We start from the raw sequence: 26,734 nt of genomic DNA, 5'->3' as shown, positions 1-26,734 counted from the left end.
TTTTCATCCACCAGACAGTTTTTTTTATTTTTCCATTGACCTTTAACAAGCTGGATCCGCCACTTTCACTGTTGACAATCACGATTTATAAATCAGCTGTTTTTAAATAGATTCCGTTTATTTCTTAAATCACTGGTTCACAGAGAGTAGAGCGCCTCTGTGGAGGGATTTCATCTGTTCAGTATTAAATATGCAGATAGTATCAAACATTTAGTAAAGAAAGAAGCAGAGTTTGAATCTAGAAGCTTCAGAAATTCAAGTTTTGGGAGTGAAAACGCATAATATTTGCCTTTTCATTTCAAAAAGTTTTAGTGTTTACAGACTGGACGTCTTGACATCACGGAGGAAACATTGTTCTGATTGTCTGTTTAGGCAATTAAATGAAATACATTTAAACAAAGCGATTAAGACATAACTTTACTGTGAATTGCCAATGACCATCATTAATACAAGTACAATTAAAAGATTTTAAAAAAACTCGAGTAAGAATTCTGACATTGAAGTGTGAATGGAAAACGTTTCTAATACACGTTTTGTTTGTTGTCCCTGATTCTCTTTCGTGAATTCTAAATAAAACTGCGCCTCCAAAGCAAATGAAGCGAACGTGTGTGTCTTGTAGTTCCGCGTTCGCCGGCTGGTGGCGGTGGCGTCGTGGACTCGCGCGTAATAAACGGGAGGGAAGCGGCGAGGAAGAGCGGGCGAAGAAGAAGGCGACCATGTTGATTTAAAGGAAGCAGAAACACAATAGAAGCGAATCGAACCGCGAACCAAAACCATCTTTCTCAAGAGAATCTCACGAGAAGCAGCACATCGACCGCACATCGCGTCACCCGTGGAAGAAGAATCAGAGAAAACCAGGTGGGTTTGGGGACGCTTCCGCCGAAAACAGCCGAGTTTAGCGCGTTAGCATCGAGGCTAGCGTTAGCGCGGAGCTAGCGTTCGCCTCCGTGTGCTAAATTAGCCTCGAGCTAGTTTTGTTAACGGATAAAACTAAAGAATTCTCATCAATATCTTGGTTTTGCTCCCGCGAGCGACGTATTTTCAATTAAAGTAGAACAGTGTGAAAGAAAATTTCGTGTTATCTTAAAATGTATTAGCTTGCGCGCTAGCTTGGCCTTGATGCTATGTAGGAGCTTTTAATCCCTATTAAATTTGAGTAAAAATCCAAACCAGTCAATCTTGTGGTGTTGACGTGTTATAGGTAAGAGTTGTATCCTGAAATAACTCTGAAAGCGGGAAGAATTTAGTTCATGTTATTTGCCCGCCCCGTTTGAAAATTAGGTTATCCTGAGGTCTGTGGAAACGCTGGAGAAACTGTGGAAGCTTTCGAAACACTGGAAACTCTGGAAGCTCTGGAGAAACTCTGCCTCTTTGAATTTCAGCGTGTTTCAGGCTCCCCTGCAGGCCCGACTTGTTTAAATCCTGTCCGGGGTAATCTGCCACCTGGCAGGTTCACCTGTGCAGCTGCTGCTTTAACCCAAAGCCTTTCCTGCTTCAGGAGCAGCTGAAATAGAAATACTGTGTGGAAATACTTTTTATTTAAAGTTGGTTATTTACTCTTAACGTCACCTACACAGCTATGAAATCTGTCTGTGATAGAGCAGGGCTGTGGGATGAAACTGTCTATTTCTATATCTGTATAAACAGTTGCTGCACAAGAATAATCCAATGCGTCTGTTTTCAAATCCAGTAAAATGTCCAGACGTCTCCTGCAGCTCTCCTGCGTTTCTTCCAGACTCCCCGACTGCTCGCCTTCAGGCTTTCAGCTCGGCTCGGTGTTTTGTTGCGTCTGCCGTTAAGATTTTGTTTGTTTTGTTTTTAATCTTTTCTTGTAAGTTTGGACCAGTTACAACATTTCTGCCACAGACTTGTTGTTGGAGCGAGTCGATCACGTGATCCTCTGGGTTTTTGTGTGTTTTACCCCGACACAGTTTTCAAAAAGTCTGACCTTGGCAGCTGTTTTCAGTGAATCGAGACCTTTTATCATTTAGAGTCCCAGTGAAATGTAAAACACTACTTTGCAAAAAGACGATAGTTGTGGTTCTACTTGTAAGGTTCCTCCGACTCTGCCCCTCCACTGTTGTCGCATAACAAAGTTATTTGAATTTTGAATCTCCAGCCGACGAAATCGGGGGAATCCTTCTCCTTTGTGGGCGGAGCCTATGCGTGACATCACGAGTTGTGCAGATCTCGATCTGTTGTGTTTATATCGGCTTGTTTCCTCTTAAATATCGAAGTTTTTACAGTGTTTTGAAGTTATAGTCAGTGTTTTATGAGCCTTGACGAAAGATTGAGCCTGGAAGAGACTGGAGAGAGGAGGAAGGGAGCAACTAGCGGCTAGCGGGAGTCGCTAGCTCGGGCGGCTAGCAGACGATCAAGTAATACCTGGACTCGTCTTCAGTGATTCAGTCTTCTAGCTCTTGGACGTGTTGGATCCAGGAAGCCGGTCGTTCTGCCAAAAGTCAGGAGCCTCAAAGCCTCAAAGGTGAAAAGTGGCGGCTGCTGAGGCGAGGAGACGAGGACGAATGGAGGACGAAGCGTCTTCTGCTTCCTCAAACATGTTCCAGACGGGGTCACCGATGGCAGAACCACCTTCTGTGTCTTCTTCATCAATCACTGGGTTTGAAATGACCACGATGATGAAATCTGGTTCAATTCAGCCTCTTCGTGGTCAAAACTCTGATCCTCCATAATGTAAACACAACTTGGGCGTGTGCACAACTCGTGATGTCACTCTGTTATTGTCAGAAGCTCCGCCCAGCAGAGGAAATAGCGCCGTTTATCGGCTATTTTCTCGCAGATTGCCGTGTTTTAACATTTTACCTTCAGCCAGTTAGCAGGAAAACGTTCTAGAAGAGACACCAGAGGGTTCTGGAGGTGGAACCTTCATTTCACTGGGACTTTAAACACAAACGCATCAAAGGTTTAATGTTTTCATGTAAACAGGGCCTCGGTCTGACGCTCGGGTCATTTCTGTATTTACAAACACAAGATTCTGCCTTTTTATAGTTTTGAACCACAAAGTGTCTCATGTTGGACATTCCTGACGGGGGGTGGAGGACTGACGTGTCCCCGCTGTCTTGCAGGAGACACCTTGGACTGGGAGGAGGCAGCAGGTCGCTCACGGCCACGACTCGCACACTTCCACTGAGCTGCCGGAGCCCGAGGCTCCCCGAGGCCCCCGGTCAGACCCAGACTCCAGACTCCAGACCCGGACTCCGGGCCTGGTGCCGGTTCAGGACTCCTCGTCCTCCCATGCGTGGAGCAGCAGACTCCCGCTCAGAGGACAGACACACGCAGCGTCACGGACTACATGACTTTGGGGGAGGAGCTTGTACGAAGTGGGAAAACACGAATGGACTCAGAGTGGAACCCGGAGCGAGTCGGTCGGATCGTATTGAAGAACCGGTTCCCCGTCTTCAGATTGCCTTAGTTGTTCTATTTCAGGACTGGAACTTTGATACTTGTTCACGTATAATTTTTCTATATTGTGCTCAAGTATCTTTATGCATATGAATGCAAATTTCTCTTCATTTTGAAGAGCTTGTGTATAAAAAGTGTTTTTTTTTTTTTTTGGTGTGTTTCCGCCGTCCGTCAGTCACTCTGTTTTTGAAGAGGACCGAACGGCGAGTACTTGTTTATCTGTAAATACTACCAATCTGTCTGTTGTCAAAGCTTTCCGACTTTAAGACAAACAAAAAAAAAAAAAGAATAGAGAATATTGTTTTAACGCTTTATCAATCTTTTTTTTTTTTATATACCTAAGAAGAGGCTAAAATCTAATTGTTTAAAAGGAAAAAAAAGAAAAGAGAGTAGAATGGCCTCCGCCAGGACGGAAAACGCGGCGCCGCTCGTCATGGGACTGAACAAGCAGAACGGGCAGCTCAAAGGACAAACCAAACCAGCGGCGGGCCCTCCAGCAGCCTCCGCTCTGGGCAAGAGTGGTGGAGCCGCTCAGGAAGGAGGAGGAGGAGGAGGAGGAGGAGGAGGAGGAGGAGGAGGAGGAGGAGGAGGCATCAAGTTCGGAGACGACTGGAAAAGGAGCCTGAAGCTTCCTCCCAAAGACACCAGGGTCAAAACCTCAGTGAGTCCAGCTGCTCTGTCCTCCTGCTGTCCTACTGACCGCTCTGTCCTCTACTAACCGCTCTGTCCTCTACTGACCGCTCTGTCCTCCTGCTGTCCTACTGACCTCTGTCCTCTACTGACCGCTCTGTCCTCCTGCTGTCCTACTGACCTCTCTGTCCTCTACTGACCGCTCTGTCCTCCTGCTGTTCAACTGACCTCTGTCCTCTACTGACCGCTCTGTCCTCTACTGACCGCTCTGTCCTCCTGCTGTCCTACTGACCTCTCTGTCCCCCTGCTGTCCTACTGACCGCCCTGTCCTCTACTGACCGCTCTGTCCTCCTGCTATTCTACTGACCGCTCTGTCCTCTACTGACCGCTCTGTCCTCCTGCTATTCTACTGACCGCTCTGTCCTCTACTGACCGCTCTGTCCTCCTGCTGTCCTACTGACCTCTCTGTCCTCTACTGACCGCTTTGTCCCCCTGCTGTCCTACTGACCTCTCTGTCCTCTACTGACCGCTCTGTCCTCCTGCTGTCCTACTGACCTCTCTGTCCTCTACTGACCGCTCTGTCCTCCTGCTGTCCTACTGACCTCTCTGTCCTCTACTGACCGCTTTGTCCCCCTGCTGTCCTACTGACCTCTCTGTCCTCTACTGACCGCTCTGTCCTCCTGCTGTCCTACTGACCTCTCTGTCCTCTACTGACCGCTCTGTCCTCCTGCTGTCCTACTGACCGCCCTGTCCTCTACTGACCGCTCTGTCCTCCTGCTGTTCTACTGACCTCTCTGTCCTCTACTGACCGCTTTGTCCCCCTGCTGTCCTACTGACCTCTGTCCTCCTGCTGTCCTACTGACCGCTCTGTCCTCTACTGACCGCTCTGTCCTCCTGCTGTCCTACTGACCTCTCTGTCCCCCTGCTGTCCTACTGACCGCCCTGTCCTCTACTGACCGCTCTGTCCTCCTGCTGTCCTACTGACCTCTCTGTCCTCTACTGACCGCTTTGTCCCCCTGCTGTCCTACTGACCTCTCTGTCCTCTACTGACCGCTCTGTCCCCCTGCTGTCCTACTGACCTCTCTGTCCTCTACTGACCGCTCTGTCCTCCTGCTGTCCTACTGACCTCTCTGTCCTCTACTGACCGCTCTGTCCTCCTGACCGCCCTGTCCTCTACTGACCGCTCTGTCCTCCTGCTGTCCTACTGACCTCTCTGTCCTCCTGACCGCCCTGTCCTCTACTGACCGCTCTGTCCTCCTGCTGTTCTACTGACCTCTCTGTCCTCTACTGACCGCTTTGTCCCCCTGCTGTCCTACTGACCTCTGTCCTACTGACCTCTCTGTCCTCTACTGACCGCTCTGTCCTCCTGCTGTTCAACTGACCTCTGTCCTCTACTGACCGCTCTGTCCTCTACTGACCGCTCTGTCCTACTGACCTCTCTGTCCCCCTGCTGTCCTACTGACCGCCCTGTCCTCTACTGACCGCCCTGTCCTCCTGCTGTTCTACTGACCGCTCTGCCCTCTACTGACCGCTCTGTCCCCCTGCTGTCCTACTGACCGCTCTGTCCTCTACTGACCGCTCTGTCCTCCTGCTGTCCTACTGACCGCTCTGTCCTCCTGCTGTCCTACTGACCGCTCTGTCCTCTACTGACCGCTCTGTCCTCTACTGACTCCTCTGTCCTCTACCGATCGCTCTGTCCCCCTGCTGCTCTACTGACCGCTCTGTCCTCTACTGACTGCTCTGTCCTCTGTCCCCGGCAGGACGTCACGTCCACGAAAGGGAACGAGTTTGAAGACTACTGCCTGAAGCGAGAGCTGCTGATGGGGATCTTCGAGATGGGCTGGGAGAAGCCGTCCCCCATTCAGGTGCGCTCGCCTCGCGGTCCCACGTCCGTCCACACCGGTCGTTTTCGATGCGGCGAGACGGGAGGGTGAGACGGTGTGTCTGTGTTGCAGGAGGAGAGCATCCCCATCGCCCTGTCCGGCCGGGACATCCTGGCCCGGGCCAAGAACGGGACGGGGAAGAGTGGAGCCTATCTGATCCCCCTGCTGGAGAGGATAGACCTGAAGAAGGACCACATCCAGGGTGAGGCGCCCCCCGCAGGCCGGGAGCCGCACTGTCCTGCCTCTCACAGCCAGCGGGTGTTGATACGTGTGTGTGTGTGTGTGTGTAGCCATGGTGATGGTGCCCACCAGGGAGCTGGCCCTGCAGGTCAGCCAGATCTGCATCCAGATCAGCAAACATCTGGGAGGAGTGAAGGTCATGGCCACCACTGGAGGGACCAACCTGAGGGACGACATCATGCGTCTGGACGAGACCGGTGAGACGCCTGCGTCGTCTCACACACACACACACACACACACACACACACACACACACACACACACACACACACACACACACACACACACGCACACAGTCCAGAGGAGAGAGAGTATAAATTAATATTTCACCAGTATTTCCTCCAGTTTCAGCAGTACGGTGGCTCCCGGTCAGCCAACCTGGCAACCCGCCAGTAAATAATCCAGTAAATCCAGAAAGCAAGGACTTTTTTTAATAGTGACTCCCTCAGTGTGAAACCTGGACCTGATGGATGAAGAGCTGAGATCCTGGTTTTCAAAAACTTCTCCATCACTGTCACTGACACAGTACTTTGATACAAGATGGTAGCAGGAGGTGGAGATGAACCACACTGACGTCTGTCACTTTACATTTCACCGGCAAAGTTCTGTGCTGCCCTCTAGTGGTGAAGAGTATTTATACAGGATTACTCTGCAACACACTGTCGCTGTGAGAACAAAGGTTTTTTTTTTTAGAAAATAATGTGAAATGTGATCATTTCCCACGACTCGCCTGACAAAGTCCCTGTGTTACACAATGTTTTCGGTTAAAAACGCAGCGTTTCCATAGCAACCGTCACTAGTTGTCCCCTGAAGCGGGCCGGAGCCGCGCCTCGCTAACTGACGGTGTTTCCTTCGCCAGTGCACGTGGTCATCGCTACGCCCGGCAGGATCCTGGACCTCATCAAGAAGGGGGTGGCGAAGGTGGACCGGGTCCAGATGATGGTGATGGACGAGGTAAAACACACAACGTCCGAGTTTGACCCAAGGTGGTCCAAGCAGCTTGACCTCTGACCCCCGGTAACGTCTGTCCTCCTCCTCGTCCTCCTCGTCCTCCAGGCGGACAAGCTGCTGTCTCAGGACTTCGTGGTCCTCATCGAGGACATCATCAGCTTCCTGGCCAAGCACCGGCAGATCCTCCTCTACTCCGCCACCTTCCCCATCAGCGTGCAGAAGTTCATGGTGAGAACTCTGCCTCCTCCTTTGGTCTGTGGCGCCGCTACGTCACCAGGTTCCACCCGCAGGGATTTCTAGATTTTCTGTTTCTAACAATAACGTTCGGACACAGTTTTCACAATGTTGGCATTGAAACCCTGAAACTGACTCCACCCAGTCGACCCCGCCTCCTCCACCCAGTCGACCCCGCCTCCTCCACCCAGTCGACCCCGCCTCCTCCTCATGAAGTTGTTGTCTCCCTGCAGGCCAAACACCTTCAGAAACCCTACGAGATCAACCTGATGGAGGAGCTGACTCTGAAGGGCATCACCCAGTTCTACGCCTACGTGACGGAGCGGCAGAAGGTCCACTGCCTGAACACGCTGTTCTCCAGGGTAACCCACCGACCCGCGGCCCGGAGCGCGTCCCCCCCCCAACTTCCTCCACCCGCCGTAACGTGCTTCTCGCTCTGCCGCAGCTCCAGATCAACCAGTCCATCATCTTCTGCAACTCCACCCAGAGGGTGGAGCTGCTGGCCAAGAAGATCACTCAGCTGGGCTACTCCTGCTTCTACATCCACGCCAAAATGATGCAGGTGAGCCTCCGGGTTCAACTTGCTACGAGCTGCTAGCTACCGTAGCCAGCAGCGCTACACCTTAGGGTGGAGGATTGTGTCTGGACTTCAGTCGACTTCCTGGTTTTGTCTGCAGGAGTACAGGAACCGCGTTTTCCACGACTTCAGGAACGGACTGTGCAGGAACCTGGTGTGCACTGGTGAGGCGCCACCGTCAGGAGGGGTGTAGCAGGGGGGGTGGAGCAGCAGGGGTGGAGAATGGGGAGGTGGAGCAGGGGGAGGTGTACACTGGTGAGGCGCCACCGTCAGGAGGGGTGTAGCAGGGGGGGTGGAGCAGGAGGGGATGTGCACTGGTGAGGCTCCACCGTCAGGGGGGTGTAGCAGGGGGGGTGTAGCAGGAGGAGGTGTAGCAGCAGGGGTGGAGAATGGGGAGGTGTAGCAGGAGGAGGCGTACACTGGTGAGGCTCCACTGTCAGGGGGGGTGTAGCAGGAGTAGGTGTGCACTGGTGAAGCTCCACTGGCAGGAGCGTGGGGGGGGGGGGCGTAGCAGGAGGAGGTGTAGCAGCAGGGGTGGAGAATGGGGAGGTGGAGCAGGGGGAGGTGTACACTGGTGAGGCTCCACTGTCAGGAGGGGGTGGTGCATGAGGGGGTGTAACAGGAGGAGGGTGTAGCAGGAGGTGTAGTAGAGGGGGTGTAGCAGGAGGAAGGTGTAGCAGGAGGAGGGTGTAGCAGGGGGTGCAGGAGGGGGTGTAAAAGAGGAGGGTGTAAAAGAGGGTGTAGCAGGAGGTGTAGAGGGAGGTGTAGAAGGAGGGTGTAGCAGAGGGGGTGTAGAAGGAGGGTATAGCAGGAGGTGTAGAGGGAGGTGTAGAAGGAGGGTGTAGCAGAGGGGGTGTAGAAGGAGGGTATAGCAGGAGGTGTAGAAGGAGGGTGTAGCAGGAGGTGTAGAAGGAGGGTGTAGCAGAGGGGGTGTAGCAGGAGGTGTAGCAGGAGGGTGTAGAAGGAGGGTGTAGCAGGAGGTGTAGAAGGAGGGTGTAGCAGGAGGGTGTAGCAGAGGGAGGTGTAGCAGGAGGGTGTAGCAGAGGGGTGTAGCAGAGGGAGGTGTAGAAGGAGGGTGTAGCAGAGGGAGGTGTAGAAGGAGGGTGTAGCAGGAGGTGTAAACTGCTGCTGCTCCACAGATCTGTTCACCAGAGGAATCGACATCCAGGCCGTCAACGTCGTCATCAACTTCGACTTCCCCAAGAACGCGGAGACCTACCTGCACCGCATCGGGAGGTCAGGTGAGTCCAGACCGGGTCCAGACCGGGTCCAGGTTCAGCCAGGGTGAAGCCTGAGGGGCTCTGCTGGGTCACCCCCACCCCCACCTCCACGACCACCACTCGAAGGTGGTGTTCGTAACGTGACACTACTGCCACCTGACCTCCACCCTGTCCCCCCCCCCGTCCCCCCTGTCCCCCCTGTCCCCCCCCGGTCCTCAGGGAGGTTCGGCCACCTGGGTCTGGCCATCAACCTCATCACGTCGGAGGACCGCTTCAACCTGAAGGCCATCGAGGACCAGCTGGTGACCGACATCAAGCCCATCCCCGGCAGCATCGACAAGAGCCTGTACGTGGCGGAGTACCACTCCGGCAGCGCCGACTGCGAGGTGGAGGAGGTGGAGGAGAAGACGGGCCGCCCCCAGGACACCTAGAGGAGGTGAGACGCCGTCCGCTGGGTTTCCTTGTGTTGTTACCATGACGACGTGATCGGGGGGGGGGGGGGGGGGGGGCTGCAGTTTGTCGGTGTGGCCACCAGGTGGTGATCTAAACCAGGGTTTCTCCACCTTTCTGAGCCAAGACACACTTTTGTCTTTGGAAAACTCTGGAGGCACATCTCCACCACCTCCACCTACACCACCTGGACATTTTAAAACATGAAACTCTGTAGAAGAAGAGGAAAGTTTATTTCTATCGCTCCTTTCACAGATAAAATCACCAGCTGCTTCAGAGACATCGACATAATAAAATAGTACGGACGGAATAAAGATCAAACCAAAAACAGCCATGACGACTAAAAGCTCGTCTGAACAGCCGAGTAGCCCATTTTAACAATATAAAGTCTTTCTCATCAAAGACGTCAAAGTCATTCTCATCAAAGACATCAAAGTTTTATCAACAGGAATCCAGTAAATCCTTTTTTTAATAGTGCCTCCCTCAGTGTGAAACCTGGACCTGATGGATGAAGAGCTGAGATCCTGGTTTTCAAAAACTTCTCCATCACTGTCACTGACACAGTACTTTGATACAAGATGGTAGCAGGAGGTGGAGATGAACCACACTGACGTCTGTCACTTTACATTTCACCGGCAAAGTTCTGTGCTGCCCTCTAGTGGCCCTCTTTAGCCGTTTCTTGTTTTAGTTGCTTTTCTTGCTTGTTTTTTCTCATTTGGATCTGCTGGCGTCGTTCTGGACGTTCTGACTGGAACCTTGTACCTGGAACCTTCTGACTGGAACCTTCTGACTGGAACCTCCTGACTGGAACCTCCCGACTGGAACCTCCCGACTGGAACCTCCTGACTGGAACCTCCCGACTGGAACCTCCCGACTGGAACCTCCCGACCGGAACCTCCCGACTGGAACCTCCCGACCGGAACCTCCCGACCGGAACCTCCCGACCGGAACCTCCCGACCGGAACCTCCCGACCGGAACCTCCCGACCGGAACCTCCCGACCGGAACCTTCTAACCAGAACCTCCCGACTGGAACCTCCTAACCAGAACCTCCCGACTGGAACCTCCTAACCAGAACCTCCCGACTGGAACCTTCTAACCAGAACCTCCTAACCAGAACCTCCTCTCCTCCACAGCGTCGGGACTCGCCGGGCCTTTGCACAGACGTCACACACGAGCTTCAACAACACTTCATTCTCAGTTCGTCCCGGCGAAGCCGCTCCACCCGCTCCACCTGCTCCACCCGCCGGCGGCTCGTTGGCTTCCTGCTGCTGCCGCCCGGCGAGGGGCGGAGCCTCAACTCGGCAAGCCAGACGTCGTTTAGCACCAAACTGGAAACGTGGTGGAGTCGGGGAGAATCGTTTAGGTCAGAGGGAGTCGTTTAGATCGGGGTGAATCGTTTAGTTCAAGGGGAATCGTTTAGGTCGGGGTGAATTGTTTAGATGTGGGTGAATCGTTTAGTTCAAGGCGAATCGTTTCGGTCGGGGCGAATCGTTTAGTTCAGGGCGAATCGTTTAGTTCAAGGTGAATCGTTCAGTTTGGGGTGAATCGTTTAGATCTGGGTGAATCGTTTTGTTCAGGGTGAATCGTTTAGGTCGGGGTGAATCGTTTAGTTCAGGGTGAATGGTTCAGTTCAGCGTGAATCGTTTAGGTCGGGGTGAATCGTTTAGGTCGGGGTGAATGGTTTAATTCAAGGTGAATCGTTTAGTTTGGGGTGAATCGTTTAGGTCGGGGTGAATGGTTTAGGTCGGGGTGAATCGTTTAATTCAAGATGAATCGTTTAGTTTGTGGTGAATCGTTTCGTGGATCTGATCCGTTCAGGTTGTTTCACATCAGTTGGGGGTTCACAGTGGTCTGGCTCAGATCGTTCTGGCTCAGATCGGTACGGATCGTTTTGTGGCCAGGTTGACTCGGTCCAGACTCGTCGGGTTGAATCGGTCCAGATGGTTCCAGATGGTTCTGTTTGGATGTGGTGTGTCGGTCCAGGTCCGGTTCTGAGGGAGGTTTGGTCCGTCGGTTCTCTCTCCTCACTGCTGACGTCACTGAAGTGCCTTAATCACTCATCCAGTCACCGTGCAAGCACAAACACACACACACACACACACACACACACACACACACACACACACACACACACACACGGCTCAAACTCGTTGCAGTCCTGAATGCGAAGGTATTTTTTTGGTGTGAACGCGGCAATAAAGAGAAAAAAGGGCAGCTTTATTTAAAACACTGCGTGACTGTTGTTCCCTTTCACCCCGATGGCAAACCACACACACACACACACACACACACACACACGCCCCTCCCCCACCGGCCCGTCTCTGCAGAACGATTCCAGTTTGGTGCTAAACAGCAGTCGTCCTCCTCGTCCCCGTCCTCGTCCTCGTCCTCCTCGTCTCTCCCAGCTCCTCTGAATGTCTGAAACTCTGCGTCGTTTGATTCTCGCCGCCTGGTTTTAGGTTTTAGGTTGTTTGTTTTTTGTTGTTTGTTTTTGTTTTGGACCACAGAGCGACGAAGGCGCTCGGCCTCTGAAGGACCAACAGCAGCAGCACTCGTTTAGTTTCCAAGGCGAGGGGCGGAGCCTCGCTTTCTAACTGTAGCATCGCTGAACAGGCAGCTGGAACAGCCCCCCCCCCCCTCAGAGTCCCACTGACCAGGGGGTTTGTGTTGCTGGGGGGGAGGGGGGGAGGGGAGGAGGGGGGGGGATGGGGGGGGGGCTTCAGGCTTCAGCACACAGAAATGGTCCGTCAGTGACGTTTTCCTGGAAACTTTTATTTTCTCCCACACGAGGTCACCCCCCCCCCCGGTTGTTTCCCCGGCAACGGAACCGTGACGATTCACCGTTGTTTACACTCGTCGTTTACAGTTTGGAGGGGGAAAAAAAAAAAAAACATCAGAAAACAACAAAACGCTTTTGCTTGGTGAGAAGTTTTTAGTTTGACTCCTTCGAAAATGATTTTCAGGATTTAACATCGAAGCAAAACCAAAAAAGTGTGTGTGTGTGTGTGTGTGTGTGTGTGTGTGTGTGTGTGTGTGTGTGTGTGTGTGTGTGTGTGTGTGTGTGTGTGTGTGTGTGTGTGTGTGTGTGTGTGTGTGTGTGTGTGTGTGTGTGTGTGTGTGTGTGTGTGTGTGTGTGTGTGTGTGTGTGTGTGTGTGTGTGTGTTGGGTTCCACGGTTCTGGTTCCACACCCAGACCGTCGGTTCTCCATCTTCTCTGCGACTCCACAACTGCTTCCAGATGCCCCCCCCCCCCCCCCCCCCCCAGCAGAGGGAACCTAAACTCGCGGGCTGGCTGTGACAGTTTAAAGGCAGTAGGGGGCGGTAGAGGGACACGTATTTACGCTGCAGAACCGCTAGCTCTGCTAAGCTAGCTGATCAGCTGGAGGCGAACGACGCGGTGATGAAGGCGAAGCGTTTGACTTTTATGGGACGAACTCAAGAACGGAGTATTTGTGTGAATTAAACTTTAATCGCCATCGTTTATTTTTTGAAAATGTCAAAGCCGGTGTTGATGCTACACGCTAGGCTATTGTTGGCGCCGTGCTAATGAGCCGACAAGCTAGCGCTAATCCCTTTTCCCCCCGACTCGACTGGGGATGGACGTTATGTTCTGTTCACTTGATTTACGCTAAAAAATCCCACCGTCGCGTCAACACCGCGTCGAACTCCTCCGGCTGGCGTATGCTAGCCAGAGTGCTAGCTAGCGGATGATCGTCGGTGGTTGGAATTCAGTTTCGCCCTCGAACGATGTTTGAAAAATGAACTGTCACTTTATTTTAGCTGGATGACGCTTTATTCACACCGCTAGCATAATGCTGAAGGCTACTTCCTGGCTAACTGTTAGCATGCTAACAAGCTAGCAAAAAAACGTGCTGTTGTGTTACTGTACCTTTAAGAGCAGATCTCGCCAGGTTTTTCAAACTTTTTGTTTTTTTTCCCGGGAGTCGCAGGGGAGATGGTGACTGAGGCTGTGAATGTTCTTTTGTGTTGTACGTCTTTTTTTGGGGTGGGTGGGGGGGGGGGTGGGGGTGAGGAGTGGGTGGGGGTGGGGGTGGGGCAGTGGGCGGGGTTAAGTTCTTCAACGATCTGAAGAAATTGTGAGAATTCGGCCTCCAAAGTCAGACGCTGCCAGGGATTTGTGCAGATTTCCAATTTGAGCGAAGCAAAAGTGGGCGGAGGTGAAGACGGCGTTCCTCCGCCGGGCGACCTCCAGTCGGGGTCAGATTTAAAAAGCGACTCAGCGAAGTTCTCCCACAACAAAAACTCTTTTCTTTCTTTTTGGTTTTTTCAGCTCCAGGGTAGCAGGTTGAGTTTCCCAACGACACGTCCAGCAGTGACGAGTGATCGCATTCAGTTCACCTCCGAGAAAATTTAGTTTTATTTCCTCCTAAAATAAATTAAAATGACTCTTTACTTTTCCCAATATAGTTTCTCCTCATGGTCTTTATTTTTTTTTTTCTCCCTTTCAATTGATTGAAACCACAAAGATGTCATACTAATGCTTTTTTGTTTTGTTTTTTTTTTAATCCCAGAAATTGCATAAACAAACAGGAGGTGTTGCAGCAACTTGTGTAGAATCACTCGGTCCTCTACGGTTGTAACATGGAATAAACATGCAGGGACTCAAAGTCAATAAATGACCTGAACTTCAGCTTCCTGGCTTCGCTTCTTTTATTACAAAATTCTCATTTCAATGTGCTTTCAATATTTATTTATTTTTATATTAGTGCGGTCATCAATGCATTAAAAGTGGAACCTTTGTCATTAAATTATTCCCGTCATTTAATCTTCTTGACCTGGACTTACTGTAGAAGAAGCACAACGCTCTCTTCTCGGTTCTTTTTATAGCTTTTTTTTTTTATTTTCCAAATTAAAGTTTTTTTCCCCCATTTCTCATGTTTTTAACAGTTTTTATCGTTTTAGTTATTGTGCATTAATTTAAAACCTTTAACTCGTGAAAAAAAACAAACACGCTTCAGATTTCCTCTCTTGATTGACATTTGACCTTGACGGCGACGTCACTTGGCCGCGCCCTCCAAACCGGGACGTCTCCTCCAATCACAAGCACTGTCGCGATGACGTCACGCAGGTTGGCCAATAGCGCTCGAGGATGACCCCGGTACGTCTGCAGTTCACCTCGGCTCCCTGAGTGACGGATCTCTCCTCCAATCACCGCCCGGGATTCCGCCTCGTCAAGCCAATCGGGGTGCGTCGTGAGAAAAGGGGGCGGGTCCAGGGTCCCTCCGGTCTCGCTCGTTGACTTCCGGCTGCTTCGTCCTCTGGAACCGCAGCGTGAGTCTCTCTTTTCTCGTCCTGTTGGCTTTAAACATGGAGCTCGAGCGGAAACATGCGAGCGGGGCTTTACCGGCGCGGGCCGGCGGCCCGCGGCGGGTTTGGCCGCGGGGCGGCTGAGCAGCTCTGTGTGGAGCTAACAGGCTAGCAGAGGCTAACGGAGTGTCACTATGGCGGCTCCCATTCAAAACATCAAACACACACACACACACACTTCTTAATCTCTCTCCTTCAGTCTGACCCGGAGCTGACGGTCTGCAGCGTTTTCTCAAATGTGTCAGTCGGATGAATTAATCTGAAATTAATCTGTTTTCTGCCGACTTTTGAGCGAGCGACGTGAAAGGTCAAAGGTTAAAGGGTCACGCCCCTGTTTGGATCACGTGTTTATTAGCTGAGGTCATTAACGTCTTCCGCTGATTGGATTGTACACAGTGTCATCTTGTCTCCAGGGTGTGATGGGGGGGGGGGGGGTGAAGAGGTGTTAACCCCCCCTATGTTACAGCAGCAGCTCTAATGGAGTCCCCCCCCCCCCCCCCCCCCCCCCCCCCCCACCTCCTCCTCCTCCCCCCCCAGGATGGGCAGTGTTCTGGCTGCCAGCTCTCCCACCCCTTCGCCCCCCCCGGCTCCTGCGGGCCCCGGGTTGACGGTGCCGCCGGGCTTCGGGATGCCCCCGGTGTCCTCGGTGTCCTCGGTGTCCCCCCCGACCGGGACGGGCGGCGAGCAGCCGGAGAGCGAAGCCTCGCTGCCGAACCCGGGGGCGTTTGACGAGTGCCACCGCCGGTGCAAAGGTACGTCCCGATTGGCTCCCGGAGGCGCGGAGCAGAGCTGCTGGCGCTGACGCCTGCTGTGTCCGCAGAGGTGTACCCGCTGGCGATGGAGGGAGTCCGGCTGCTCGTCAACAAGGGCCTCAGCAACCACTTCCAGGTGCGTGCAGCCGCCGGCGCGGTGCGGCGGCCCCCCCACCGCATGCTGACTGTCCCCCACAGCGAGTAGACGGTTTTCAACCGTGTGCCTACAGTCCCCCTCCGCGTGCTGACTGTCCTCCACCACGTGCCGACCGTTCCATACCGCATGCCGACTGTCCCTCTCCGCGTGCCGACTGTCCCTCACCGCGTGCCGACGGTACCCCCCACCGCGTGCCGACGGTACCCCCAACGCGTGCCGACTGTCCTCCACCACGTGCCGACGGTTCCATACCGCGTGCCGACTGTCCCTCTCCGCGTGCCGACTGTCCCTCTCCGCGTGCCGACTGTCCCTCACCGCGTGCCGACGGTCCTCCACTGTATCGACTGTCCTCCACCACGTGCCGACGGTACCCCCAACGCGTGCCGACTTTCCCCCACCGCGTGCCGACTTTCCCCCACCGCGTGCCGACGGTCCCTCTCCGCGTGCCGACTGTCCCTCACAGCGTGCCGACTGTCCTCCACTGTGTCGACTGTCCTCCACCACGTGCCGACTGTCCCTCACCGCGTGCCGACTGTCCCTCACAGCGTGCCGACTGTCCTCCACTGTGTCGACTGTCCTCCACCACGTGCCGACGGTTTCCCACAGCGTGCTGACTGTACCCCACCACGTGCCGACGGTCCCCCGCCGCATGCCGACAGTCCCCCACAGCGAGCAGACTGTTTCCAACCGCGTGCCTACAGTCCCACACCGCGTGCCAACTGTCGCAATACCGTGTGCCGATGGCCCCACACCGCGTGCTGACGGTCGCTCTGCTCCGTGGCCTGCAGGTGAATCACACGCTGCTGCTCAGCACCGCCGGAGACTCCACCTACAGGTTCGGCACCACCTACGTCGGGACGAAGCAGACGGGTCCTGCTGAGGTGAGAAACTCTTTGCCAAGTGACTTTGCGTGGCGCCGGTTCTGATCTAACCGCCGCCGCCGCCGCGCCGCAGCTCTTCCCCGTCATGGTGGCCGACATGGACAACAGCGGCAGCCTCAACGCGCAGGTCATCCACCAGCTCGGCAGCAGGGTCCGATCCAAGCTGGCCTTCCAGGTGAGCGTCTCGCCCTCTCGCCGCCGCCCCCCTCCGCCGGGACACGCCCACTTCCGCCGGGACACGCCCACTCACTTCCTGCTTCCGGTTTCAGACGCAACAACACAAGTTCGTCAACTGGCAAGGCGACACCGAGTTCAGGGGAGAAGATTTCACCGCCGCCGTGACGCTAGGAAACCCCGACGTCCTCGCCGGCTCTGGTACTGCGTCTCCACGTAGCAGTACTCAGTTACTACTACTAGGTTTTAGTACTGGAGATGCTCTATAATCTGCTGTTAGAGGAGGAAGATGCTCTATAATCTGGATTAGAGGAGGAATATGCTCTATAATCTGGTGTTAGAGGAGGAAGATGCTCTATAATCTGGTGTTAGAGAAGGAAGATGCTCTATAATCTGGATTAGAGGAGGAAGATGCTCTATAATCTGGTGTTGGAGGAGGAAGATGCTCTATAATCTGGATTAGAGGAGGAAGATGCTCTATAATCTGGATTAGAGGAGGAAGATGCTCTATAATCTGGATTAGAGGAGGAAGATGCTCTATAATCTGGTGTTAGAGGAGGACGATGCTCTATAATCTGGTGTTAGAGAAGGAAGATGCTCTATAATCTGATTAGAGGAGGAAGATGCTCTATAATCTGGTGTTGGATGAGGAAGATGCTCTATAATCTGGATTAGAGGAGGAAGATGCTCTATAATCTGGATTAGAGGAGGAAGATGCTCTATAATCTGGTGTTAGAGGAGGAAGATGCTCTATAATCTGGTGTTAGAGAAGGAAGATGCTCTATAATCTGGATTAGAGGAGGAAGATGCTCTATAATCTGGTGTTGGAGGAGGAAGATGCTCTATAATCTGGATTAGAGGAGGAAGATGCTCTATAATCTGGATTAGAGGAGGAAGATGCTCTATAATGTGATGTTAGAGGAGGAAGATGCTCTATAAAATAGAGCAGTAACTTCCCGGGAGTAATCAGAGTACTTCTCTCCTGGCAGGTATCCTGGTCACTCACTACCTGCAGTCCGTCACCTCAGCGGTGGCTCTGGGGGCGGAGCTAGTGTACCACCGCCGGCCAGGGGAGGAGGGCGCCGTCATGTCTCTGGTGGGCCGCTACACAGGTGAGAGTCAAAGCGCTACGCAGGTGAGAGTCAAAGCGCTGCACAGATGAGAGTCAAAGCGCTGCACAGGTGAGAGTCAAAGCGCTACACAGGTGAGAGTCAAAGCGCGACACAGGTGAGAGTCAAAGTGCGACACAGGTGAGAGTCAAAGCGCTACACAGGTGAGAATCAAAGCGCGACACAGGTGAGAGTCAAAGCGCTACACAGGTGAGAGTCAAAGCGCTACACAGGTGAGAGTCAAAGCGCGACACAGGTGAGAATCAAAGCGCGACACAGGAGAGAGTCAAAGCGCAACACAGGTTAGAGTCAAAGCGCTACGCAGGTGAGAGTCAAAGCGCTACACAGGTGAGAGTCAAAGCGCTACACAGGTGAGAGTCAAAGCGCGACACAGGTGAGAGTCAAAGTGCGACACAGGTGAGAGTCAAAGCGCTACACAGGTGAGAATCAAAGCGCGACACAGGTGAGAGTCAAAGCGCTACACAGGTGAGAGTCAAAGCGCTACACAGGTGAGAGTCAAAGCGCGACACAGGAGAGAGTCAAAGCGCAACACAGGTTAGAGTCAAAGCGCTACGCAGGTGAGAGTCAAAGCGCTACACAGGTGAGAGTCAAAGCGCTACACAGGTGAGAGTCAAAGCGCGACACAGGTGAGAGTCAAAGCGCGACACAGGTGAGAGTCAAAGCGCTACGCAGGTGAGAGTCAAAGCGCTACGCAGGTGAGAGTCAAAGCGCTACGCAGGTGAGAGTCAAAGCGCGACACAGGTGAGAGTCAAAGCGCTACGCAGGTGAGAGTCAAAGCGCTACGCAGGTGAGAGTCAAAGCGCTACGCAGGTGAGAGTCAAAGCGCGACACAGGTGAGAGTCAAAGCGCTGCACAGGTGAGAGTCAAAGCGCTGCACAGGTGAGAGTCAAAGCGCTGCACAGGTGAGAGTCAAACTGGATTTAGCTGAAAACGATGATGTCATGGCCCCGCCTCCTTCTCTGTGACATCACTGAACCCCAACATGGCGACTCCCTCCCCCAGGGGGCGCTGCAGAAGCTGCTGGTGCTTGTAGCTTTAATGGACGGATGTCGATTTCTCCGTTTTACCGTCCTCCGTGTCGTCCTCTTGTTAGCGGTGCGCCCCGGCGCCCCTACAGGCCCGGTGGTGGTACTGCATCGTGTGGAGTAGTTTGCATGGGGGGGGGGGGGAGATGTGGTTTGCTCGCGTAGACAAGAAAGAGCCTTAGAAAACGGCGGGAGTCCCGTCTCCATGGAAACGTAGAGGAAGTGGTTGTGAAACGGGCGTAGCGCTCCTCCTCCTCTGACGCCCCCCTGCTCCGCCCCGCAGGAAGTAACTACGTGGCCACGCTGACGCTCGGCTCGGCGGGGGGCCACGCCTCGTACTACCACAGAGCCAACGATCAGGTAAGCTCCGCCCCCTCCTGGAGCGTCGCCGGACGATCTGCTGCTTGATTGTTTGTTTGTTTGTTTGTTTGTTTGTGTGTTTGTTGAGCAGCTGCAGGTGGGGGTGGAGCTGGAGGCCAGCGCCCGCATGCAGGACACCAGCGTGTCCTTCGCCTACCAGCTGGACGTCCCTAAAGCCAACCTGCAGTTCAAAGGTCGGCGCCGCACGCCGCCTCATTTCATTTTATGATTTATTTCATTAATTTAAAGCGACGCCACAGCAGAATTTCATACGAATGAACAGGAGCAGAAAGAAGTCAAACCTCTTATCAACACTAAATCATTTACAGTCCAGTTCATTCACATGCAGACGTTTTTCCCCCAAAACATCAAATACAAAATTAATCAATAAGGTTGATCTGCTGCTCCGCAGTGTCGTATTTCTGTAACATTGATCATTTAACAAGTTTCTTAAACACATCAGTGGATTTAGAAGTTTTAGTTTTACAATCAGACCGACTCCTTCCATTCTGATGCATTTTTCCTTTAAAACCTGGGTTTTGTAAAAAACCTCAGTTCCTTTCAGTTCAGATCTACTTTTCCTCTCTCAGCCAATCTGTTTTGCAATTTGTTCGGTAAAATGTCCAGATGAGCTTTAAACCTGGCTTATAGAAGGTTATACTCCACTAAATCTTTACATTTCAGTGTTTCTAGTCGTCTAAATCAGTGTTTTTCAACCACGGTGCCGCGACACACTGGTGTTTCCTCCAGATCGTCAGCTGAGTCGTGGGAAATGATCCAATTTCACATTATTTTCTAAAAAAACCTTTGCTCTCACAGCGACAGTGTGTTGCAGAGTAATCCTGTATAAATACTCTTCACCACTAGAGGGCAGCACAGAACTTTGCCGGTGAAATGTAAAGTGACAGACGTCAGTGTGGTTCATCTCCACCTCCTGCTACCATCTTGTATCAAAGTACTGTGTCAGTGACAGTGATGGAGAAGTTTTTGAAAACCAGGATCTCAGCTCTTCATCCATCAGGTCCAGGTTTCACACTGAGGGAGTCACTATTAAAAAAAGGATTTACTGGATTCCTGTTGATAAAACTTTGATGAGAATGACTTTGATGTCTTTGATGACAATGACTTTGATGTCTTTGATGACAATGACTTTGATGTCTTTGATGAGAAAGACTTTATATTGTTAATAGAGGCTACACAGTTTAACATTTTAACATTTCGGGTGGAGGTGTGACTCCAGATTTTTTCAAAGAAAAAAGTGTGCCTCCTCAAAAAAGGTTGAAAGACACTGTTCTAACTAAAGGATCAGTTTGGTCTCTGGAACCACGTCCACTAGACTCTAATCGCTCTTTTGTGTAGAGGAAGAGTTGGATCAAAGGGTTTTCCCGCGTTTCCTGACGCTGCCTCTGCTCGTCGTTTCCCTTCAGGCTCCGTCGACAGCAACTGGGTGGTCGGCGCCACGCTGGAGAAGAAGCTGCTGCCGCTGCCGGCTGTCGCTGGTCCTCTGCTCCTTCCTCAACCACCGCAAGAACAAGTTCCAGTGCGGCTTCGCGTCACCATCGGGTAGGGCGCCCGCCGCCGCCGCCGCGCGGCGCTCAGGACGTCCGGCAGCAGTCGGCCGCCGCCGCCGCCGCCACCGCCGCCGCCGCTGCTCACCTCCGGACTGTTTTTTTCTCCCGTCACGAGTCTCCAGCTGAGGTCCGACTTCGTTCGCCAAGGAACTTTAGCGAGGAGTTCACGGCGCCATTCGTCTTCGTCACAATCGTTTTGTTGCCTTTTTTTGTTTTTTGTTTTTTTTTCTACGTTCCACTCATGAAAGCGTAGAACCGACCTGTACATACCTCCGGGACTGATAAAGAGCATTTCGTACTGAACCTGCTGTCGCTGCTTTCTTTCACTCGCTTCCTGTCACCGGCCTTTCAGCTTAAAACGCGCCGCAGTGTCGGTCGGATGCAACTTTTTGCAACCGCTCCGTCTCCATGGAAACGGAGGGAAAGTTTACTAAGTTGTAAGAAGCAGTTAGACTTGTAGATCTTTACTGTTTAAATTGTTAGCTACCAAGCTCCCAGCGCTGTTAGCTACCAAGCTCCCAGCGCTATTGGCAACCAAGCTCCCAGCGCTGTTAGCTACCAAGCTACTAATCTCCCAGCACTGTTAGCTACCAAGCTACTAAGCTACCAGCGCTGTTAGCTACCAAGGTCCCAGTGCTGTTAGCTACCAAGCTCCCAGCGCTGTTAGCTACCAAGCTACTAATCTCCCAGCACTGTTAGCTACTAAGCTACCAGCGCTGTTAGCTACCAAGGTCCCAGTGCTGTTAGCTACTAAGCTACCAGCGCTGTTAATTACCAAGGTCCCAGCACTGTTAGCTACCAAGCTACTAAGCTCCCAGCACTGTTAGCTACCAAGCTACCAGAGCTGTTAGCTACCAAACTACCAGCGCTGTTAGCTACCAAGCTACTAAGCTCCCAGCACTGTTAGCCACCAAGCTACCAGCGCCACAACCATAACGACAGAATGAACAGAATTGTGCTTCAGATGAAAGAGAAGGTAAAACCCAAAGAAGTTCAGGTAAAAAAACAAAAAGCAGTCGGAGAGCTTGACTGTTTCTTTACGACGGGTTAAAGTTCCTGGAAACGTTCCGATCTTATAATTCGAGTCATTAGAGTCACACTGTGGACCCGACGTGTCGCTTTGACGTGACCTTTGATCTCTTCTTGATTTCGTCTTTGTTTATCTTCAAACTTCACGTCAACAAACTCACACATCCTCACGTCTTCAGACGAAGACGCGTCTCTTCAGGACGGCTTCAGGACGGACGCAGTCTGACCGTGTCCTCCAGGACCGTGTCCTCCAGGACGTCCAGCGTCTGCTTTGTACTTTACAAAGCAAAAACTCCAAACGGCAATAAAGAGGTGACAACGAGGCCGCGAACTTTGACCTCCTCACTTTTATTGGATCAGATCAGTGATATCAATAGACTATAAATACTGAGTGAGGAGCTCGTCTGGAGAAACGACATCACATCTCTGAGGTAGGACACACACACACACACACACACACACACACACACACAAAACATTAGTTAAATGTGTAAAATGTACTTGGATCTTTGATTGAAGTAGAAATACAGATTAAATACAGATTAAACTCAGGTAAAGAAGTTCTTGTGAAAAAGCAGTAAGTTTGATTTAGTTGCTGGAAGAGAAACGGTAAAAAACTTTATGTACTGGATCAAAGTAAAACTTTTCTTCTTCGTCTTCCAGAAAAACAAAGTTTGCTTTGATGCTTGTTTTAAGAGGGAATTGTTGTTTTTTTTAAAGTCTCATCAGTGGCTTTTTAACATTTGTCGTCAGAATTTTTCTTCTAAATGAATTTAAAAAAAATTAGCATGAAAAATCAGTGAAGTGTTAAAAAGTTCTTTTTTTTTTTTTTTTTTAATGTGCTGATAAAAGTAGAACTATGTTAATAGAAACCACCTGAGACTGAAATATCCTGGAAAACAAAAGCAGTGATGATGATGATGATGATGATGATGATGATGATGAGAGCGATGACGATGATGATGATGATGATGAAGATGGTGTGTCTCTCCTGCAGGATCCTGATGCTGCCCATCATGAGGACGTTTGGTCTCATCGTGGCTCTGGCCGTCTTCTCAGGTCACTTCCTGTCCAACTGACCCGCTTTACTAAAACTGACCTCATTACTTTACTCTTTACTTTATTCATTACTTTACTCTTTACTTTATTCATTACTTTACTCATTACTTTACTCATTACTTTACTCAATGGGGTAAAAAAAACACACACAGTAGAACTGGAGATGTGTTTCCACTATTACTGCTACTTTACTGATACTTTATAACTATTACTGCTACTTTATTAATACTTTATAACTATTACTGCTACTTTACTGATACTTTATAACTATTACTGCTACTTTACTAATACTTTATAACTATTACTGCTACTTTATTAATACTTTATAACTATTACTGCTACTTTACTGCTACTTTATAACTATTACTGCTACTTTATTAATACTTTATAACTATTACTGCTACTTTACTAATACTTTATAACTATTACTGCTACTTTATTAATACTTTATAACTATTACTGCTACTTTACTAATACTTTATAACTATTACTGCTACTTTATTAATACTTTATAACTATTACTGCTTCTTTACTAATACTTTACAACTATTACTGCTTCTTTACTAATACTTTATAACTATTACTGCTACTTTACTAATACTTTATAACTATTACTGCTACTTTACTAATACTTTATAACTATTACTGCTACTTTATTAATACTTTATAACTATTACTGCTACTTTACTAATACTTTATAACTATTACTGCTACTTTATTAATACTTTATAACTATTACTGCTACTTTACTAATACTTTATAACTATTACTGCTACTTTATTAATACTTTATAACTATTACTGCTACTTTACTAATACTTTATAACTATTACTGCTACTTTATTAATACTTTATAACTATTACTGCTTCTTTACTAATACTTTACAACTATTACTGCTTCTTTACTAATACTTTATAACTATTACTGCTACTTTACTAATACTTTATAACTATTACTGCTACTTTATTAATACTTTATAACTATTACTGCTACTTTACTAATACTTTATAACTATTACTGCTACTTTATTAATACTTTATAACTATTACTGCTACTTTACTAATACTTTATAACTATTACTGCTACTTTACTAATATTTTATAACTATTACTGCTACTTTATTAATACTTTATAACTATTACTGCTTCTTTACTAATACTTTATAACTATTACTGCTACTTTATTAATACTTTATAACTATTACTGCTTCTTTACTAATACTTTATAACTATTACTGCTACTTTATTAATACTTTATAACTATTACTGCTTCTTTACTAATACTTTATAACTATTACTGCTACTTTATTAATACTTTACAACTATTACTGCTTCTTTACTAATACTTTACAACTATTACTGCTACTTTATTAATACTTTATAACTATTACTGCTACTTTATTATTTCTACTTCATTGATACTTTGTCATGGTCACTTGTGACTAATATTAACTTATTAACTTATTGAGCAAGTCTTCAAAGGGCTGAGCTGTAATTCCTCTTATATTGACCGTTATGTAAAGTGGCTTTATCAATCAGCTGATCGAAGATAAAACAGGAACAATAAATTCTATTGGTTGTATATTTTTATCGGTCACGAAGCTTTTATTTGTTTGTGTCGATAAACAACCTGCAGATTCACAAACAACCAAACAGAAAAACAAGTTTCTATGAAATCAATGAAAAACAGTTTCTTGAATTTTAGTGTTATTTATTAGAATAGTTCATAAAGGATCCTTTGATCTTTCTTTAGCTCCGCCTCCGCCTGCTGGATGTCATCAGTATTGCATATTAACAGTTTGATGAATTATGAAGTTGATATGAAAGTGATCAGCTGTTCCTCCTGATGTGTGACGGTTCCTCTCGTCCCACCAGGCTGCCAGGCAAGGTATCTGTTCCAGGACGACCCGCAGACGGACCTTACCTCCCCCGTGGACAAGGTCAAAGACTTCTTCACTGACCTGAACTCTCAGCTGGACCGGATCCTGAAGGACCTGAAGGACTCGCATGTCAGCAGAGAGCTGGAGTGAGTGACCCTTACCCTGATCTTTACCCTTACCCTAATCCTTACCCTGACCCTTACCCTTACCATAATCCTTACCCTGACCCTAACCTTAAACCCTTACCCTTACCCTAACCCTAACCTTTACCCTAACCGTAAACCCTTAAACTTACCCTTACCCTTAATCCTAACCTTTACCTATACCTTTACCTTAAACCCTTACCCCCACCCTTACCTTTACCCTAACCCTTACCTTTACCCGAACCTTTACCTATACCTTTACCTTAAACCCTTACCCCCACCCTTACCTGTACCCTGAACCGTGTGGGTTCAGAGAAAGAACCACCAGATTGTCAGACCAAAGTCCTCTGACCCCCGTCTCCTCCTGGTTCTGCTCAGCACCCTGGTCCAGGACAGTCTGGCGGAGTTGAGCTCGTACCGGGACAACGTCCACACCAAGCTGAGTCCGTACGGCCAGGAGGCGGCGCAGCGCGCGGGCAAGGACCTGCAGCGGCTGGGCCAGCGGCTCCGGGGCCACGTGGCCGACGGGCGCCAGCAGATGGACAAGTACCGCGAGGAACTGCAGGCCATGGTGGAGCAGAACGCCGAGGACGTCCGCGCCAGGATGTCGGCCTACAGCCGCAAGCTGAGGAAGCGTCTGCAGAAGGACACGCAGGACATCCAGAGGTCAGTGGGACACTCCTCAACACCTGGACACCTCAACACCTCAACACCTGGACACCTGGACACCTGAACACCTGAACACCTGAACACCTGAACACCTGAACACCTGAACACCTCGACACCTCGACACCTGAACACCTCAACACCTCAACACCTCAACACCTCAACACCTCAACACCTCAACACCTCAACACCTCAACACCTCAACACCTCAACACCTCAACACCTCAACACCTCAACACCTCAACACCTCAACACCTCAACACCAACTCACCAAATCTAAAAGAGAAAACAAGAAAGTTCGGAGTTACGTGATGCACCTGAACGCATCACCCCTGTCTCAGAGGAGACGGGGGTCAGAGCAAATCCAGACACCGAAACTACTTCCTGAGTGGATTCGTGTCCACATGACAGACTTTGGTCTGTCAGGGTGTACGGTTAGGGTAAGGGTAAGGATTAAGGGTAAGGGTTTACGGTTAGGGTAAGGGTAAGGATAAAGGGTAAGGGTTTAAGGTTATGGTAAGGGTAAGGATTAGGGGTAAGGGAAAGGATTAAGGGTAAGGGTTTAAGGTTAGGGTAAGGCTAAGGATTAGGGGTAAGGGAAAGGATTAAGGGTAAGGGTTTAAGGTTATGGTAAGGGTAAGGGAAAGGATTAAAGGTAACTCAAACACAAACTCACCAAATCTAAAAAAGAAAACAAGAAAGTTACGTGATGCACCTGAACGCATCACCCCTGTCTCGGAGGCTGAAGCTCATTGGGCAGTAAGAACCCACAAACTAGCCGCTTCGTTTTCACCGTGGTAGAACCGGAGACCCAGAATGAACACGTCGTGATCGTGAGTCGCCGGTTCTCCACAAAGTCCTCCATGTCTCCCCTCTCAGGCAAGTTTCCGACTACCTGGACGACGCTCGGTCTCGCGCCGCCAACAACGTGGCGGACGTGAGGTCTCGCCTGGACCCGCTCTTCGCTCAG

At 50.3% G+C, this 26,734-nt stretch overlaps 2 protein-coding genes across 2 annotated transcripts; both read left to right on the top strand.

The window, feature by feature from the left end:
- Nucleotides 1–709: 709 nt before the first annotated feature.
- Nucleotides 710–13,607, top strand: LOC308144802 (putative ATP-dependent RNA helicase ddx6). The gene is made up of 13 exons (XM_080516030.1): nucleotides 710–858; nucleotides 3,087–4,084; nucleotides 5,814–5,918; nucleotides 6,009–6,138; nucleotides 6,227–6,373; nucleotides 7,036–7,130; nucleotides 7,233–7,355; nucleotides 7,595–7,723; nucleotides 7,807–7,923; nucleotides 8,039–8,102; nucleotides 9,078–9,179; nucleotides 9,378–9,594; nucleotides 10,744–13,607. Exons 2-12 carry the CDS (start codon nucleotides 3,818–3,820, stop codon nucleotides 9,587–9,589), a joined length of 1,491 nt encoding a protein of 496 aa, XP_080372156.1. The 5' UTR covers nucleotides 710–858; nucleotides 3,087–3,817; the 3' UTR covers nucleotides 9,590–9,594; nucleotides 10,744–13,607.
- Nucleotides 13,608–14,844: 1,237 nt separating this feature from the next.
- tomm40l (translocase of outer mitochondrial membrane 40 homolog, like) lies at nucleotides 14,845–21,291 on the top strand. The gene is given in 11 exon segments (XM_080516036.1): nucleotides 14,845–14,902; nucleotides 15,476–15,690; nucleotides 15,759–15,826; nucleotides 16,636–16,728; nucleotides 16,802–16,903; nucleotides 16,998–17,103; nucleotides 17,892–18,014; nucleotides 19,341–19,417; nucleotides 19,509–19,611; nucleotides 20,845–20,906; nucleotides 20,908–21,291. Coding segments are annotated over 10 exon segments (1,155 nt in total). The 5' UTR covers nucleotides 14,845–14,902; nucleotide 15,476; the 3' UTR covers nucleotides 21,115–21,291.
- Nucleotides 21,292–26,734: the final 5,443 nt, after the last annotated feature.

Source organism: Blennius ocellaris, assembly GCF_963422515.1.
Source record: "Blennius ocellaris genome assembly, chromosome: 20".
NCBI lineage: Eukaryota > Metazoa > Chordata > Actinopteri > Blenniiformes > Blenniidae > Blennius > Blennius ocellaris.
The sequence above is the reverse complement of the archived record's forward strand: the minus strand, read 5'-3'. Positions and strand labels throughout refer to the sequence as shown.